Source organism: Propithecus coquereli, unplaced genomic scaffold (assembly GCF_000956105.1).
Source record: "Propithecus coquereli isolate 6110/MARCELLA unplaced genomic scaffold, Pcoq_1.0 Scaffold518, whole genome shotgun sequence".
NCBI classification, from domain to species: domain Eukaryota; kingdom Metazoa; phylum Chordata; class Mammalia; order Primates; family Indriidae; genus Propithecus; species Propithecus coquereli.
Genome location: NW_012151041.1, coordinates 1,344,434 through 1,363,048, shown reverse-complemented (window position 1 = coordinate 1,363,048; position 18,615 = coordinate 1,344,434). Strand labels below are relative to the sequence as shown.

Sequence of the window (18,615 nt, the reverse complement as noted above, 5' to 3'; positions counted from 1 at the left end):
AAAATATCAATTTACAAAAACGTGTTTAGTCATTCCACAAATATGTTTTGCGCACCTCTCTCGGGCTGGGCAACACGCTGCATGCCAGGCACGGAACTGGAAAGGAAGAACAAGGACCACGGTCTTATCACCCAGAAACAGCGCTTTTAACGTTCTGCTCTGTTTCATTCACTCTTTTTCTATGTGTCCATACATATAAATGTACATCCCTTTTACATAATGTACCTGTATTTGTGTGTGTCATATGTGTGTGTTTATGTGTTTATATGCACACACGCATATATACACATATACATATAGTCATTTAATTACTTGATTTTATTTCGTCATGGAGCCTACCACTCTCTGAGATTACTGTATTCCTGCACTCATTTTACCACCCGTCTCTTCCACTCAGATGTGGACCCCACGGGAGGGTGACTCCGCCCTGCCCCGTTCCCCACGGCGTCCCCAACACCTGACTCAGTGAATACGTGCTCACTTAATGAGTGAGCACGAACCGCATGCATGGTGTCGGCCGCTCCTCACCCTAGGCAGTAACTGTTCTCACTTTTCTCCTTCGTGGGTTTGTTAAGTTCCCCCAGCTGAGGAGAGGACAGGGGAGGCCCCTGCTGCGGACAGACGGGCGGCGCCGCCCACCCGGCCGCCTCTGTCTGCTTGGCTCCTGCGTGTCTGAGAAGCGTGCGTGCATTGGCATGCCATCGCAGGCAACCGGAGCCCACACCTGCCTATGCCAGTATGTTTTGCAGGAATCGAGCAAATCCGTTTCACCACGCTATGAGCGAATACCGCCAAAAGGTCTCCCCAGCTCATCCCTGCCCCAATTCACAGTTCACCAAGAGGTTTTGTTAACGTTTTATTTGGGAAATGAAGCTCTCGCTAACTCGTGATATGCCTCTCTTGGTTGAGGAACCACTAAAAATGTCTTAGCAAAACTCCTGGTCTTGGTAGATAAGAGCTGAGAAGTCCCCAGACCCTGGGCAGGGGTGAGCCAAAGATGTCTCTGAATGGGACACGGCTGGAGGGAGCTGCCAGTCAGCGTGAGAGGGGCCACTAGCAGACCCCACGCCCTTCCCTCTGCTGAGTGCACCCCAGGAGCCAAATTCATTTTCAGCTCCCCAAAACCAGCTCATCCTCCTGTGTCCCCCTCTCCGTGAAGGGCACCGCCAGCCACACTTTGGCCCAAGCCCGACACTTGGTGGTCTGCTCCCACGTGTCCCCATTTTATTTATGACCCACCAAGTTCACTGACTCAAGCTCTGAATCATACTTGACATCTGCCCGAGGCCAGGTCACCAGGTTATCTCACCTGGCGAACCACCTGGGCCTCCTCACCGGCCCCAGCCTCCAGTGTGCCCCCCAGGGCTTCCCTGCTGCAGCCAGGGGGAAGGGGGCCTCTTCACAAGCAGGACGTGGGTGACGTGGGCCCCTGGGTGCTCCGGGCAGCCCAGGACCGCTGGAACCCAGGCCACACGGAGGCCATGCCCGCAGGTGAGGTCGAGGGAGAGAGCCATCAGTGCCAGACCCAGGAGCGCTGGCAGGAGACCCTAAAGGGCTCTCGCGGGACATGATCCCACAGATTTGCGTTTACGCAAGCCCAGATCACTCGTGACCTCTCTAAGAATAGCTCTTTCTGGTTCAAGAAAGTAACAGAAAGAATGAAGAGCCTCCTATTTCAGTAACACTTTCAAATGTTTGCCTGATGGGGAACCTCAGCACGGAATTTAGAGCTGGGGGCAGGGACTTGCCTAAGGCCACATCTTGGTCAGACCTGGGACTTCTACCTCTCACTTGGCCACACAAAGGACCATCCTGGGGGCGATTTGCTCTGGAAAGGCAGGACGGCCAACCAGAGTGTGCGCTGAACGTCCCAGCAGGACCTATGCATTCCGAGAATTCTCACTCCTGCAGAGGGCTCCCTGGCAGACTGGTTCCCGCTCCGGGGCGGGTGCCACGGTGCGTTTGCCTCTGCGCTTCCCTCGCTGCGCACATCTGTCCGGACAGGAATAGACGAGGCAATCAGGTTCTAAATAGAAAGGTAAATCCAGATGACACCAATCCTGGGGGTGTGGCGGGGGACCTTTTAGGGCTAAACTTGTCAAAGGGCAGACTAAAAACACCTCTCCCTGGTTAGAGAGTTTCGAACGGACACCAGAGGTCTGTGGATCCTTGCGCACCGCCCAAGCTCCTGCCGAGGCGAGGCGTCGTGTCTGGATGCTGTCTGTTTTCCTTTTTGTTTTTTAACTTGCGAGTCAGGAGTTATGATTTGATGGGTTCTGCCGTGAGGCAGCCTGGGATGCTGGCACCACCTTTTGGAGGAGATGGGCTGGAAGCCTTACTGTGGGAAGGTAACGTGGACCAGGGGAGGGCACTCGGCAGCGTCCAGTGGGCCAGGAGGGGCCGCAGGAACCAGGTGGGACGAAGGCTGGAGAGGCAAGGAGGTGTAGACTCATTTGAACGGCTGGAGAAGCATGTCCAGGGCTCTGGGTTCAGGCAGACCTCTTGGCCTGGCGGGGAGGGGACGGGAGGCTCAGCCCAGGGTGTCCCAGGGTCTGCCTGTCGTCTGCCTGGGGGCTGTGTCCCGTGCCCGCCAGCTGCAGCTCATCTGTGTGGAAGCATCCTGACGGCCTCTCCTCCCCTTCCACCCTGCCTGACTCTGGGCTCACGGATCAGTGCCCTTTCCCATCAGCTGTGAGCCCCTCAGTCGGGGCTCGGTGAGCACGGCCCTGATGAGCCGGCTGACGCTGTGAAAGAGCGAGACCAGGGACCAGGAGGGCAGGAGGCATGTGGAGGCCCCGCCCTCCCAGCCTTCCCTTCCGCTTTACGTGGTCAGAAATCCACCCCAGGATGGACCCTGAAGACATTTGGATGCCATTTCCAACCTTTGGTTATGGGAGGGATCTTTCTAGAATCCTCTGAGTCCATTGCATCAGGACCACCGGTGTTTGTTAGCTCCCCACTGGGCAGGTGCAGCGATACCATTGGCGGCGGGCGAGTTTGTCGCGTGATGCGGGCGAGATGTAAGGAGGGAAGGGCTGGCCGTGTGATCTCCCGCAGGACACTCAGGCTCCCTGGCCTCAGCTTCCCCATCCGAGAAACGGGGGTAACGCACCTTCCTAGCAGGTATGCTGTGCATATTTAATAGAACAACTGATTCACCTGACCCTTCCTGTCCCTGACCCCGCAATGTCTGTAGCCGTCGCTAGGACGGATGCTTCCGACGGACTGGCCACCAGTCAAATGCATCTGTCAAATATTTCTCTTCCACATGTGTTAGCATGTGGCCTCTGATTTCAAAAAACCCAGCCTCACGGGCCCCCGGAACCCAGCGCAGGTACCATATGTTTCCCCGGAATAGTAAGCGGTAAAAATACACCGTTTAAAATAGAGGCTGGTTCCCAATTTGGTAGAGCAATCTGCCAGCTCCGCCTGACGTGATGCTAATTGATTTGTTTTCTTTGCTCCAATAATTCCTTCCTGTCAGCACTTTCTTCTTCCCCATCTTTCCTGGCCTACTCTTCCGACTCTGCAGCCGAAATTAGCCCCAATCCAGATTGCTGGGCCCCCCGCAGCCCTTCCTTGGTCTTTGTTTCTTCTCGTTGCCACTGGCAGTGCCCTGGGCTTAACAGAGGGTGTGGGCAGGGCAGGAACAGGCTGTGTGGAGAGGGGCCCTCACTCTCAGTGTGAATAACCCAACACCCGTTCACTGGGATCGCAGCACCTTCTGGGCTCCAGGCCCAGAGCTCCAGGCTGGGGATATGGCCATGAGGAAGACATGGGCAGTGCCAGGCTGCCAGCCTCCAGCCCAAAGGGGAGGCAGACCTGTCACAATAACACCAGAGCACAAGATTCTGGGAGGAGGGCAGGGGAAGGAGTGGCATGCCTCTGCATCATAGAGGGCTTCCTGGAGGAGGTGATCTTCGCAATGAGCCTTGGAGAACAAGGTGCTCCACCAGCAGATAACAAAGGAAGGGTATCCCTTCACTGAAACAGGCTGAACTCATGCGACAGCCCCTGCAAAGAGGGACATGAAAAATGAATGAGAAACATTCAGGGTTGTCAAAGTTTTCCAGAATTTTGTATTCAGAAAGTGTGAAAGAAACTGTTTTGATCTTATCACACATGTACTTTGCGTCATTTCGAAATTGAAGTTTGACCCTGAGTTGCCAATGGCAGGTTGGGGTGTCTTGGTCCCACCGAGCATCCCACCCACTGAGGGGACAGGACACGCAGAGGTGGTTGGGATGCCAACGGTCCCCGCCAGCTGGGGAAACACAAGGAGCTTGATGTGGCTGACGCCAGGAGCCTGTGGGGTGGGGAGGTGAGGACGGAGGAGGGGCAGGGCAGGGCCCCCACCCTCAAGCCTGTGGTCCTGCCGTCCCTGCTGCCAGGAACGCCGCCACTCCTCAGGTCTGCCGGTCAGACGTCTGTCCCCCTGTAAGGCTCCTCTGGACGTCACCTCCTCTGGAAAGCCCTCCTACCGGGCTTTGCACCTGCCTGCACCTGGGTGCTATTTCCCCTCCTTTCTGCTCTCACAAGCCCTGTCACCCCGGATCCTGCTTGGGCTACATGGTTTTGTACTATGGAAGAATGAATGAATGGACGCACCTTCGCTAATGCGTGAAACTCTGAGTGGCGAAGAGGAATAAGTGAATGAGTTTTTCCAGTGAATTTTGCTCTCCAGGCTACTTACATATTCATAAGGACGCTTCCTCCCATAGGAGAAAAGCAAACACGCAATTCCCTGAGGAGTCCCACGCGGAGAGGCAGTGGTGCGCTCACTTGCTCCCGCGAGCACTCATTCATGCGTCGGTCGGGCGTGGGTTAACTGCCGCCTCCGTGTCGGGCCTGTGCTAGTGGCTTGAGGCACAGGGATGGCTACTGGGGATGGTGGGCAAACAGCGGCATGGGAAGAACATTTTGAAAACCACATCACAGGAAAAGCGCTTTAATGAGGGGAACGTAGGCTTTCCTGGCCTCGTGGCCCGGATGGAGCCGGGCGAGTGGGTCCTGCCCTCGGTGGCATGCGAGTGTAGAATGGATTCAAACGAGCCATGTGTAAGGCACCTGGGACCGACTCCATCTTTCCTGGTCATCCAGGGAATCCATGTGCAGTGGAGAACATTAGCGCGAGGATGGCAGGGCGTGTCCAGGGGCCACGGGGCCAGAGCTGGAGCAAGTCGAGCAACAGGATAGAACCGTATTGGATTACAGCTCAAAGCATAAAGTAAATATTCATGAGCTCATAGTGATGATATAAATAAATGACTGGGTAAGTAAATAACGGGGAAGAAGAGACAGACCCCCCTGCAGAGTTCCAAAGGATTTCTGTAGCTAGTCTACCCTCAGGGAGGGGCGCCCCCTCACTCCCTAGCTGGCCGAGCACGGTGGCTCCCTTCCGCAGAGGACCGTGTGGGGAGGAGGGGAGAGGGGTGGCGGGAAACCCTGACACACAGCCCTCGGCAGGTGGCTGCGCAGCACCGGCTGTGACAGTCCTGTGGATGGACAGCATGCACCCTTGGCAGGACGTGGTGGGAGACACACTGCTCCTCTGTGCTCGTCCTCCCAAGAGCCCACGACAAGGGAGGAGCTTCCTACGAACCCCCTGGCCAGTCCCCTCAGCACTGCCGAGGTCCTCAAACACCAGGAAAGTCTGGAAACTGTCACAGCCAAGAGGAGCGCGAGGAGGCGTGAGGACTAAATGCAATGTGGCGTCCTGGTGGGATTCTGGGACGGCAGAAGGAAAAACTGGTGAACCCTGAGCAAAGGGCCGTGTTCGGATAACACTAACGTGCTGATGTTGGTCTCGTAGTTGTGACAAATGCCCCACCCTGACGCAGGATGTTGACAACGGGAGACGGGCTGGTGGCGTATGGAAACTTGGGGCTCTCTTTGCAACATTTCTGTCCATCCGAAACTATTCTAAGATAAAACTTTCATTTAAAATAATCGTGGCCCTGTAATAACAAGGCTGATAGTCCCAAAGGAAGAGACCACCACCCCCCACTCCCCACTCCCCGTGAAACGTGGTGGGTGGGTCCCCTGTGGCGTGGCCCAGGGGAGGGAGGCCCCCAGGACACGGCTGAGACCACCTAGGAGGCAGGGAGGCCGGAGGGAGGCCAGTCCTGGGATGGGCTAAGGAGCTACTGTGGAGGTTGGAAGTCTCCCTGGGGCCACCAGGAGCCGCGAAGCGCTCGCAGGGTGTGTCCCCCTGTGGGGAGCAGTGTGAGGCTGAGGCATGGAGACCAGCGATCAGCCGTTCAGCCGACCACGGGCTGGTCCTGGTCCTGCCCTCCCCTCCATGCTGCGGGGGAACTTGAAGCCAGCGGCTCTGGGGCCCACCCAAACCGGCTGGCTGGCCCCAGCCGCTGACCCTCCCTGGGAAGTGCTCTGGGCTCCCCCTTTTCTCCACCCGTGGTGGGGACAGAGGCCTGCCCTGGTCCCACCCTGGGGTCCCTCTTCTGGCCTTTCTGTGAGACACAGGGAACCCCTCGCTGCCCTGTGCAGGGGTCCTGTGCGGACTCGGCCGGATGGGCGGGAAGCTGGAACGCGGGAACACGGTGGCAGCAGTGCGGGCTGGCCTCCAGGCCTGGCACGGCCACACCGCCACGGGTTCCCGGGTGTTGCTGGTGGAACACAGCCAGGCCCTGTGTGACTTCCCCGCAGGTGTCCTTTGAAGAAGCAGGTGTCGGGGGTCCTCTTTATGGTGCCTTGTCTGCCAATTTCAAAATAAAATGGTCTGGGGCCAACACCGAAGTGTCTGGGTCTCCTGTCATTTTAAACACAGGGACACGATGTCCTGAATCTGACCATGCCACCAAATCCAGCCTGGACCAGGCGGTGGCCTCATAAGTGACCCGCTCCTGTGCCGATGCTTTGTCTTCACCGGCACAAGCGGATGTTGTGAAAATCCAGCCAGGCCGCTCCCTCCCCACCTCGCGCCTGCCTGAGGCCTCCTTCCCACGGAACAAGACCCCATGTGGCAGAGCTGTCCCTGCGCTGTGTGCTTCGTGGCCGCCAAAGGCCCACACACTGGGGGCTGGAAACACAGAAATGTGTGCTCTCGCCATCTGGAGGGGGAGTCCAGGGTGTTGGCAGGGCTGGTTCCTTCTGGAGGCTTAGAGGGACAGCCTGCTCTGTGGCCATGTCCCTGTCCCTCCAGCCTCTGCCTTGCCTCTCTCTGTACCCTAGGGCCCCTCTTCTTGTAAGGATGCCGGTCACTGGCGCCAGGGCCCTCCCCCAATCCAGGATGGCCTCATCCTGAGACCCTTGGCTCCATCTCCAAAGACCCTACTTCAAGTAAGGTCACAGTGACCGGTACGGGGCTTGGATATTGACACATCTTTCGGGGGCACCATGGAATTCACAGCAGCCCCTCTGCAGCCTTGCAGACCTGACCCTCTCCAGCTCCATTGGCTCCACCCACTCGGTCCCCCCACGGGGCCCCGGCACCTGCCCCTGAGCTCCCAGATCAGCCCCGCCTGGCTCCACCTTCTCCTGTCCTGACGGCAGCCCTGCCGGCCACCCTCCCCTCATCGCCCTCCTCCCGGCCACCCTGGTCCTGCTGTGCCTCCTTCAGGCACAGGTCATCCCCGAAACAGTATCTCACACACGTTGCCACTCGTCCCGCTCCCCTGCAGACGGGCTCTCACATATGGCAGAGACTGCGAGCCTCGTGTTCACCGCGCCCGGGCATCAGGAAGAGCGTCCGCACCCACGTGCTCCAATGAGCGAATGAAGGACGTGGTTGGCGCTGAGCCGCGGGGGGGAGGTGACAGCCATTTCTGCTGCACGCTCTTCCCACGTGCGCAGGGCCCAGCTGAGCCTCGCGTCCCTGTCTGTGTTTCAGATCATCCTCCTGAGCTCTTCGCTCAGTGACCGCGACCAGAGCCTCTTCCTCAGCACGGACGAAGGCGCCACCTTCCAGAAGCAGCTTGTCCCCTTCTTTGTGGAGACCCTGACTTTCCACCCCAAGGAGGAGGACAAGGTCCTGGCCTACACCAAGGACAGCAAGGTGAGGAGGCCCCAGCGGCAGGTGCCCACTGGGCTGATATCAGGCGAAAGAGCCTCGTCCAAGCAGGTGGGACCCAGAGCCCCAGGGTGACCGCAGGGGGGCCCCGGGGCTGGGGGCCCTGGGTCCACGATGGCCCTGCAACGGCCCTGCTCCTCAAGGCCCGTGCCCGGTCATGTGTTGGCTGTCAGGAATTGCGCCCGCTTGGCTGTGTGGCTGTGGGAACTGGGGCAGCGGTGACAGGCGCACAGGGACAGGGCAGAGGAGCCCATCCTCCCAGAACATTCCGCACTCCCTTTCCGGGCCACGCCAGGACTTTCCCTCAGCCTGGAACACTCTTCCACCTTCCCCAGAACAGCGAGTTGTTCTTCAGATCCCAAAAGCATCCCCTCCTCCGGGAGCTGTGTCCCCCCAGGGTCCCCGCAGGAGACCGGGGCTCTGCCCCAGGGTGGGTGAGGAGTGAGGAATGGAGAGCTCGTGGCCAGGTGTGGGCAGCCCTGGGGCCAGCACGGGGCGGGAGGGAGCAGGGCCAGGCCAGGAGGAGGCACTGCCGCGGTGGCCTGCAGACGCAGTGACGAAAGACCACAGACGCACTGGCCTAGAATATCAGAGACTTGTTCTCTCACAGTTCTGGAGGCCGGAAGTCCAAATCAGTTTCACTGGGACAAAACCAAGGTGCCAGCAGGGCCACTTCCTCCAGGGCTACCGGGAAGAACCCACTTGCTTTCCAGTCCCAGCAGGTGCCACGTTCCTTGGCCCTTGGCTGCCTCACCCCACACTTCCAGGGCAGCATCTTCAAACCTCTCTCTGCTGCATCTTCATATTGGGGTATATGTGTGAGTGTGTGTGGGTGTGTGCATGTATGCATGCATGTGTGTGTACATGTGTGTGCCCATGTGTGTGCATGTATGTATATGTGTGTGTGTGCATGTATGAGAGAGAGAGGCATCTCCCTCTGCTCCTCCCTTTACAAGGGTCCAGGTACTTGTATTCAGGGCCCATCCAGATATTCCAGGAAAATCTTCCCATCTAAAGATCTTAACAGTCACACCTGCAGAGTCCTTTTTTGCCCTATAAGGTCGAGGCCGCAGGTTCTAGGCATTGGGGCATAGATATTTCTCAAGGGGCCCTCTTGAGCCTACTGCCTCTGCCCAGTACAAGGCAGGGGCTCCACAGTCCAGGGAAAGTCCAGTGGGAGGCCTGGCCCTGCTTAGAGCAACTGAGCCCCTGCCACACTGCAGCCGAAGAGCCAGGGGCCAGAGGAATCCCACCCAGCCTCTTTCTTCCTACCCCCAGTCTTCTGCTGGCCCTTCTACAGGTTGCCTCCAACCAGAAGCCTGAGGGAGTGAATCTGAGGGTTCATCCACACAGGTCCGGCCCCAGGACCAGAGAAGGTTGGGAAGGGCCAGCACGGACCCGCAGGGCAAGTGAGAGCGGTCCGGTCAGGAGCCCTCTCTGTGCCACCAGGCAGCTTGGGCCCCTGCTCCACACTCTTCTAGATCCATGTGCTCCTCCTTCCCGGCACTGATGACAACGTGTAACCATATGGTTCTGCTATTATCTGATTATTGTCTGCACCAGACGCACACTTGGGGTGAGCTCCTTTAGGGCAGGGACAGTGTCTGGTTATTTTCACCATTTTAATCTCAATTACCTGGCTGAAAATCTTGGTTGGAAAGAGAGCTTGAGAATGGATGGATGGATGGATGGATGGGGGATGGGAGGCTGGGTGGGGGGATGGATGGAAGGATGGATGGATGAATTAATGGAAGGATGGATGGATGGATGGCAGTTTGTTAGATGAATGCATGAACGAATGGTGAATCTACCGCTAGGAATCACCCAGATCAGGGACTTCCAAATGGAGATTCCAGGACTGAGCCACAGCCGTCAACAGGAGCTGGCCCCTTGCCGAGGTCTGGTCCTTGCTGATGCATCCCTGCGTCTGCCCAGCCTCGTGGGTGCCTCTTTGCTCCTGGCGCCTTCCTTGGGGACAACATGTGCTCCTGGGTATTAATAGCACTACTTAGCCTTCCATGTAATTAGACTAAAGCACAATCACGGAGACTTATTTTCTCACAGAAATCGACTGCATTGCAATTGCTCTTTAATTTATGGTGCCCTGAAAAATTAATGGAGCTGAAATCTTGGTTATTTGCCTTCGTTCTTTTCTGTGACTGTGAGGAAAGAAAAAGGGGAGAAAAAGGCTTAGTTGCAGTTGTAGAAGGAATGAGGAATTTGAGGAAATTAATAACAACGACAGCAGGGTTTTAGTTTTGGGGGATGTACGGTTTCCCAAAGCTCTCTAATTCCTGAGAAGCAGAGTGGTGCAGTGGAAAAACGCCAGCTTTGACTCCAATGAATCCAGGCATTAGGCAGGTGTCTGCTGCAGTAACACTGAATAACACACAGCCCCATAGCTCCAAGGCCCAAACAAGCATTGTCTCTTGTTCCTGGCTCTGCAGGGCCTGCTGGGGTCAGCTGGACATGATTCCCGGCTACCATGGGGTCAGGTTCCAGCATGACCCTCATTCTGGGAGCATGCTCTTCTCAGAACAGAGGTGGAGCAAACCACACAAGCAGCTTTCGCTTGTGGCGTTGACCTGGAGGACATCACGTGCACTCACGTGCCAAGCCTAGGGTGTCAACAGGGTGGGCACGAGTACACTGTTCACAGGGATTTACAGATTCCTAGGAAACCAAAGGCCTGCCTCCATTTCCGTCCCTTCCTCCCTCCTCCCAGATGCCTGCCCCTGCCTCTAGCAAACAGACCCTCCCGCTAGCCTCCGACAACTCCGTTCTTCCTCATTTAGCTCCTTCCTTTGCTGTGTCACTATGATTTGGGGCACTGTGCAGCCACCTTGTTTGGAGCCTAGACACCTTCCTGGGCGCGAACCGAATAAGGTTTCTATTGAGGCTCAGCAAACTGCATCAGGCTCCTGAGAGCAGCAGGAGGAAGAGCCCAGCAGTCCCCTCGCGCCAGCTCCCTGGGCGCTGGCGTGAAACTGATCAGAGTGCGCCCCCTGTGCTCAGACCTCAGACCTCACTAGCTGTGCCCTGGGCACACGCTTCTAAGTCACAGACTCGCTTTTATATTTTATTTCATTTCATTTCATTTCATTTTACTCTACATCAAGAACCTCTTTTGCTTCCTAGCACTGTGAGAAATTGATCTGGGCCCAGGATTGCCATCCAGAGACTTAGCAGGGGAGGGAAGACATGTTGGGCTGAGAAATCAGGGAAGACTTCCTGGAGGAGGAGTGTTTCAACAGGGATTAAAGAGTGGGTCAGAATGTATGCTTACTTTTTAATAAAACTTCAGAGCAATAAACATGATCGCATAAGAAAAAAAGAAAAGAAAAAGAAACCTCACAGTCCTCTAGCCCTAAGTAAAACAGTATTCACTTTTATTTACGTCATAGAAAAGGTTAGAAGTGCTGTCATAGCAATGGGTGGGGGTGTGGGAAGGGTAAGAGGCCTCCTAAAATGGGTGAGTGGGGTGCAGACTGCAGGTTGGACGCTGCGAGTATCAGTGGGCACACGGCTGCCTACGGGGCTGTGAGCTTCAAACCATGTTTATAGCTCTCTCTGATCTCAGACTTCAGAACCAGGAAGAAATTGAGCTTCTGCCGAGTAATAGAACAATTGTGTGAGCAATGAGAATCTTTCGCCTCAGCACGTGTTCATTTTTGCTCTAAGCATTTGTATCTGCCAGGGCTCAGGGCAGGAACTCTGTGCCACTCTGGATATTTTAAGCAGAAAAGGGATTTTACAGGAAGGATTGGTGCTTTCCCAATTATTGGTAGAGCTGAGGAGGGGGTTTCAGGCTGGGCCCCCCAGGATGCCTCCCAGAAGCCTGCAGTGACGACCCGCCAGAGAGCGTCTACTTCCACCCGTCGGGGGGGCCCAGGAGCCCGCTGCACTTACTGGGGGCAGGAACACACGACTGGCGCAGCCGGTCACCACTGCCGCAGCCCCCACTGCCTGGCAGCGCCCACAAAGCCATGAGCGGGCACTGGATGCAGAGTCCAGCTCCATCGCTGCCCGGAGGGTGGGTACAGCAGCACGTCCTTGTGACCTTGCTGGCAGCACAAACGCGGGCAGGGAAAGGCCTCTGCCTCACTTTCACCTCCCAAAGCTGGCGTGAGTTTATCCACCTGACCAGAGCTCTAGCTGCAAGGGAATCTGAGTGATGTCCTTCCAGCTCTGCGGCACAAGCAGCGCGGTGGAGCGAGGGAGGAAGGAACACTGAGTGCCCGCAACCCTGTCCAACCGCCCCCAAAGCCCAGGGCAGGCTGACGCACCTCCGACGACGACCGTGTGAGAGTCACCAGCACGTGCTTCCGAGTGCCCCTCCCCAGACCTCACCCTGCCTCTCTACCTGCCTCTCCTGCCCCGTTCCGACTGCCGCTCCTTTTAGCTCTGTATCCACGGAGGGCTGTGTTCCGGCAGGCTGCATCCACTCCTTCCTGAGCACGCCAGAGGGGCAACTAAATTAACCCTTCCCAGGACATCTCCCTGTGGGAGGTTTAGCTGCAATAACTGGGATGTCCTTGATGTGTTTATTCTTGTTTATTTACTGGTGTTTATCTTTTATTAAGCAGAAATGTTCTATTTCTGCAGCAATTGATGGTGGGCAGTAAAATCACCTACCGTGAGAGCGAATTGGAAAGGCTTCATAAAGCTCCGGGCAGGCGTTGTAAACACAAGTGCGTCAGCAGCAATGACAGTGATAACGCCATCCATTAATGCGGGGGTTTTACTGCCTGGCTCCCAGACACTGATGGCTCTGACTCATTTTTTTTCACATATTGACTGAAGTAGAAGGGTCCCTGGTCTGGGTCACTCAGATGACCCAGAGAGAGGACTGGAGGTGACCAGTCATCCTTCTTGGGGTGGAGATGACTCTTCAGCCACTGATATAGAACTTGAGCGCAGGTCTATGAAGGCAGAATGCTGCTATAAGGGAATGCTGTGTGACCTTGAGTAACTAACTTAACCCCTCTGAGTTTCAGTTCTTTCATCTGTAAAAAGGGAAAATTGCCCATCGTATGGATGTGTTCATGAGTGTGTATGTGGGTGTGTTTGTGTGTGTACGTGTGCATGTATGTGCATGTTAAATGAGGCAGCATTTGACAAGCACAGCCCCGTGCCTGGCTCCATAAAAGCCTACCGCTGCTGCCAAGCTCTCACTGAGGCCCAAACAGAAGATCAGTACAACCAGAGGCTGCAGCCACAGGTGTTTACTGAGCGTCTACTCCATCTGGACACTGTCCCCGTGCTCAGCAAGGGCCGTGGTGCAGCAGCTGTCTCTGGAGTGGGCGTCTTCTCACAATGCCTCGGGTGGGGAGTATGTGCAGGGACAGTCCAGTGACGCAGGAGCCTGCCTGCTTTCCTGCAGCTGCGGGGGAGACGGGGGAGAGGGAGGGAGTGTTTGCTGACATTTTACCCGGGGGCGGGAGGGGTGTCCATAGTTTTCAAGGAATCCGATTCACAGTGGGCGAGGGGATAGGAGGTGGGAGAGATGCCTGCCCCCCGCCGAGCTGATGTGGTGGTGGGGAGGGGGGCAGGCTCTGGCCGAGGTCCCTTCGGCAGCATGCCCTCCGGGATTGCAGCGGGTTCCTCTGACTCCTCTGCTTTCCCCTGTGGCACGAGCCCTGCTGCGAGAGGCCTGTGTGGGCAGCCCCGGGATGTGTTCCTGCTCACTTCGGAGCAGGAGCTAAGGTATAAGCCTCACTGGGGCAGAACTCACTCGTTGGCAGTTTGAGTAATTTTAGCATCACTGCGATGTCTTGTAGAGTGTTTCATCTCTGAGTCCCTAAGACGGCCCAGCCATGTCCGGCAGGGAGACCAGGGGAGGCAGAGGCGGCCAGGGCTGGGGGCAGTGCTGGCCATGGGGGCCCTGCTGGGTGGAGGAGGGGGAGGTACCTCTGGGATTTGGTTGGATGACCCAGTGGGTGATGGGAGGAGGGAAGGCATTTGCTGAGACCAGAGATGGGGAGGAAGAGGAGGAGGAGGAGGCTGGGAGAGAGCAGGAGTTGTGGGGGACAGCACTGGGAGGAAGTGACCATGGGGAGGGCGCCCCAGAGTCAGGGCCATCGGGACCCTTTTCGGGTGAGATTCGCAGAAGGAGGGTGTGTGGCCTGCGCCCCGCACTGGGCCTCTGCAGCAGCAGCCTCGGGACTAGGAGAACTTCCTTCCTTCGGGGCGTGTTTACGCAGGACCCCCGTGTGCCCCGCACCGGTTCAGGAGCTGGAGCAACAGCTGGGAGCAAAGCAGACACGCCCTGCCCGTGCGGGGTTTTCTTTCCAGATGAGGGTGGGGTGGAGAGCAGACGGTGAGGGTACAAACGGGCAGCCATGCAGCCTGCTGGACAGCAGGGGCACTCCTGGGAGAGGGCAGGTGCAGGGGCAGAGGGAGCCACCAGGGGCGTGGCCTCTGTGTGGCAGAGGAGCCCAGACTGCAGGCCTCGCACCAGCAGGGGCCGAGGCGGTGAAGTCGGCCCAGTGGCGACGGGCATGGGGCGAGGGACGCGCAGAGCAGGCTGGGATGTGAGGCGCTAAAGGCCAGAGACACAGGGTTCTGAGTGTTGCAAGAGGGGACGCTCCCGTGGGGTCCCTTCCCTGGCGTGGCCATCGCTGGCCGTGGGATTCGGTGTCCAGCAAAGAAGACGGCACCGCAGGCTGGTTCTCCTTGCTGCCCCGGGCCTGAGCACAGCCTCTTTGACTTCACAGACCAGGTTCTGGCCCTGACGCTGCGATGCCAAGGGCAAGGCCTCTGCACAAGCGGCCCAAGCAAAGGCCTCACCAAAGTGGGTGACTTGCCTGGCGCGGTGGCTCACGCCTGTAATCCCAGCACTCTGGGAGGCCAAGGTGGGAGGATCGCTTGAGCCTAAGAGTTCGAGACCAGCCTAGACAATAGTGAGACCCCATCCTGCAAAAAAATTTTTTTAGTTAGCTAGGCATGGTGGCACGTGCCTGTAGTCCCAGCTACTTAGGAAACTGAAGCAGGAGGATTGCTTGGGCCCAGGAGTTTGAGGTTGCAGTGAGCTGTGATCACGCCACTGCACGCTACTGGGTCAACAGAGAGAGACCCTGCCTCAAAAAAAAAGGCAGGGGGGGAGGCAACTTTAACTGAGTCAGAACACTGACCAGGGAGGAGGAAGGGCATTCCAGGCAGAGGGAACAGTAGGTGCAGATGCTCACAGGACTCTGTGTACACATCAGTGCCACAAGCATAAGTGAGCCTGAGCCAGCTGTGCCTGGGGCGCTGGCATGCAGGGAGTGAGCAGGGACAGCAGCTGGAGGGGGCCTGGCGGCCTCAGGGGGGCCATGTGCCCAGCTACAGGAGCGGGCTGTACACATCCCCCAGAGGTCTGAGCAGGAGAGCAGCGTGGCCAGGTGTGTGCTCTGCAGCCATAGGAGGCCATGAAGACAGCGTGGCCCAGCTGGGCTGTGGCCGTGGGTGGAGAGGAGGTGGCCTGCAGCAGGCATGGGCTACACAGTTGTATCTGGAGCGTGGTGACCTATTGGACGTGGCAGAATAGACCCAGTGAGGCCAGGGCGCTGGCCTTAGAAGCTGGCGGCAGGAGTAGGGTGATTGGCACTGGGCAGGGCTGGGTGGGCTTCCAGGAGGACGGGGCCACATCTGCCGTGCTGAGCTCAGGGTGCACCTGATGAGCCACCCCCTCTGAGAGTCCATAGTCCTTCTGTGATGAGCAGCAGTGGCGGCAGGCGCCACAGCAGCGGTGACAATATCCAGGATCTCACTGGTGCCTCGTGACTTAGTGCCCACAGCAAGGGCACGCTGGGGTAGACAAGGAGCCCACGGTGAAGAAAAGTCATGCCAGCCTTGAGGCCGCAGACGTGGGCGCCAGGCCTGGCAACCATTAGCGTGACGGCCGCACCGCTTTGCAGGTGGAGAGACTGGGCTGCCCTAGCTGAGGCCAAGGGATCGGCTGAGCTCCCCTCCTTTCGAGGGCCCATGATAGAAATTGTTCCGCTCGACTGGTTCGTTCTGGACACATCTGGATTGCAGAAGGAATAAAGGGACGGACATTCAAATCACATCAAAATCATAGCTAATTCAAATCCAGGTTCTGACAGGGGACAGCCCTGGGCAAATCACTCAGCTGCTATTAGCGGCCGTCCTCTTTCTACAAAACGGATTTTAGAAACCGTCCACTTCCTGGAGCCATGGTGAGGGTGCGCCGAGAGGTGAAGGGCTTGGCGTGTGCGTGTGCACAGAGCGGACCCTGCTATTGCGGGCTGAGTGCACGGCAAGGGCAGCCCTGCGCAACGGCGCCGGGGGCGACCCACAGCACCCCTTTAAGGCAGGAGTCTGGACTCTTGCTTTAAAGAGCTGGGAAACTGAGATTCAGAACAGCTCTGGAACACATGCGAGACCATGCAGCTGTGGACGGTGAACTCTGATAGGAGCCAGGCCTGCTGGTCCCCAAGTTCTCTCCCCTCTGAAACGTTATGGGGTGGGGCATGGTCTTATACACGGGGAAACTGAAGCGAGGACAGGACAGGGTGGCCAGGCAAGGAGGCAGAGGCCACGCCTGGCTGCAGCCCCCAACTCCCCGCCCAGCCTGAGCCCTGGTCAACCACACCCATGCCGCAGGCACCCGCAGGGTCCTGGCCGGCCTGAGCCAGTTCCTTGTGTGAGAGGGAGGACTTCCGAAGGACCCAAAAGCCCACGCTCCTCTCAGGAAGGCAGGGAGGCTTTACTATGTCAATAACACCCCCTTCCCCCGGGGACACCGGCAAAATCCCCCACAAAGTAACACAAATCCAAGACGGTGGAATTGGGACATCAGTTACAGTCACTGGACCTTCCTGAAATGCAAACGGACACGCAGAGCAGGAAGGAAAGGAGAAGGAACGCCCGGTTCCCAAGGTGGAAAAGGGCAGTGGGCTGCGGATTCGCTGCAAAGGCACGTGCTGGGCTGCCGTCCCTTGGGACCCAGCTGAATCCTCCAGGCTTTCCGAGTGAGCATTGTCACCCCATGTCACAGCTGAGGGAGACAAAGGCTCACCCAGGTGCCTGGCTGCAGGCAGGGTGGGAGCCCAGGTCTGGCTGGCTCCACAGCTGGAGGCCACGGCCTCGGGTTTCCTGGCCTCACTGTTGGGAGATTGGCCTGGTCTCTCTGCAGAGAGAGGAGGCCAGACTGCTCTGTTCCACAGGACCCCCCCACCCCCCGCCATCCATCCTTCTGCCCCCAGAGCAGACAGAGGTCCTTCCCAGTGAGAGAAGCTCTCACCGCCTACTCACAGCCCTTCCTTGACTGCCCAGCCCTGGAAGATGAAGTGGGAGCTCTGCCCCATCCTCCAGCCTGCCCCTGGCACCGTCTGAGGCCCAGCACCCTGGAGCCAGACCCACTGTGCGCTGGGCACACTTGGCACCTCCCGCTTGGGGGCCTGTTCTCGGTTATTCCCTCCACCTGGAATGGCCTCTGCCTTCCTCTAGCCACACACCCCCCACAATCCCCAGATGCTGGCCAGATGCCACACAGCTGTGTCCAGTGAGGAAACCAGAAACCTACCCAGGTATCTCACACAGAGGGAATTTAACAGAGGGAATTGCTCACAAGGGCATTGGAAGGGCCAGAGGAGCAACAGGGGAAAGGAGGTCTACCCCAGAAGTGGCTGAGGACAGCAGATGACACCCCAGGGCTGGAGGAAGGAGGGAACAGCATGGCCTTTGCTCAGGACCTCGGACTTCCACTTGTCCTGCTCAGCCTGGCTCAGCTCTCCTGAGCCAGGTGACACTTAGAATGCAGCCACTCTTGGCCTCCAGGGGATGGCGGCTGCCCATGGAGTCAGTGTCCTGGAAGGCAGGGCCGCACACCCAGCGCTGCCACCTCAGGGCTATCACACCTGCTCTCTGAGCCCCAGCGTAGGGAGACAAAGTGAGATCTTTCCCCATCCACTGCAGGGTTCGTGGTGGAGACCCCACAACAAAAGACAGAGTACCAAGAGAAAAGCACAGCAAATTAATTTAGTAGAAGTTTTATGTGGCCCAGGAGCCTTCAGAAATGAAGACCCAAGGAGACAGGAAGATTGTGTACTTTTCTGCTTGGGTTTGAGGAAGACGGGACAGTCCTGTGGACGTGTGATTAGAGGACAGAAGGGTGTGATCTGATGGGAATAAACTGGGGGGCAGCTTAGTGAGGACGTTCAGGTTCTTCCAGCCTCCCTGCGTGACACTCCTTCCCTCTGGGTGTGGGACAGGACAGCTGTCACATGAGGGTCTCCAAGGGGAAGGGAGGGCGGAGGTCAGAGGGCCCTTCCTAGGATTTAGGGCCTGCTTCAGGGAGGAAGGGGGGAAGGTGCTTCTGCTGTTTCCCCATTTCTAAGATGTTATAATTTGGTAGCGTTTCCTGCACCCCTCACCAGTTTCTCATTTGGAAATGGAGTTGTTAAGTCCCACCGCCGACACAGCGGGGCTGGGTATGGCACAGAGGACTGCACCAGAGATGCTCCTCCCACCACCCATCCTCAGTCTCAGGTCCCCTTGGACTGTCTCATCGGGAAGGAGGGGAAGCCCCATCCCACAGGCCATCGTGGGGAAGGGGCAGCTTTGGGTCTCGCTCTGGGGCC

General features: G+C 57.5%; 1 protein-coding gene across 1 annotated transcript in view; it reads left to right on the top strand.

Annotated features, from left to right (window-relative positions):
• The window catches only part of SORCS2 (sortilin-related VPS10 domain containing receptor 2), a 488,162-nt gene that overhangs the window by 388,139 nt on the left and 81,408 nt on the right, over positions 1-18,615 (top strand). Inside the window, exon 4 of the mRNA XM_012656749.1 lies at positions 7,850-8,014. Within this exon, the coding sequence (XP_012512203.1) occupies positions 7,850-8,014 (165 nt within the window). The remainder of the gene's footprint in view (positions 1-7,849; positions 8,015-18,615) is intronic.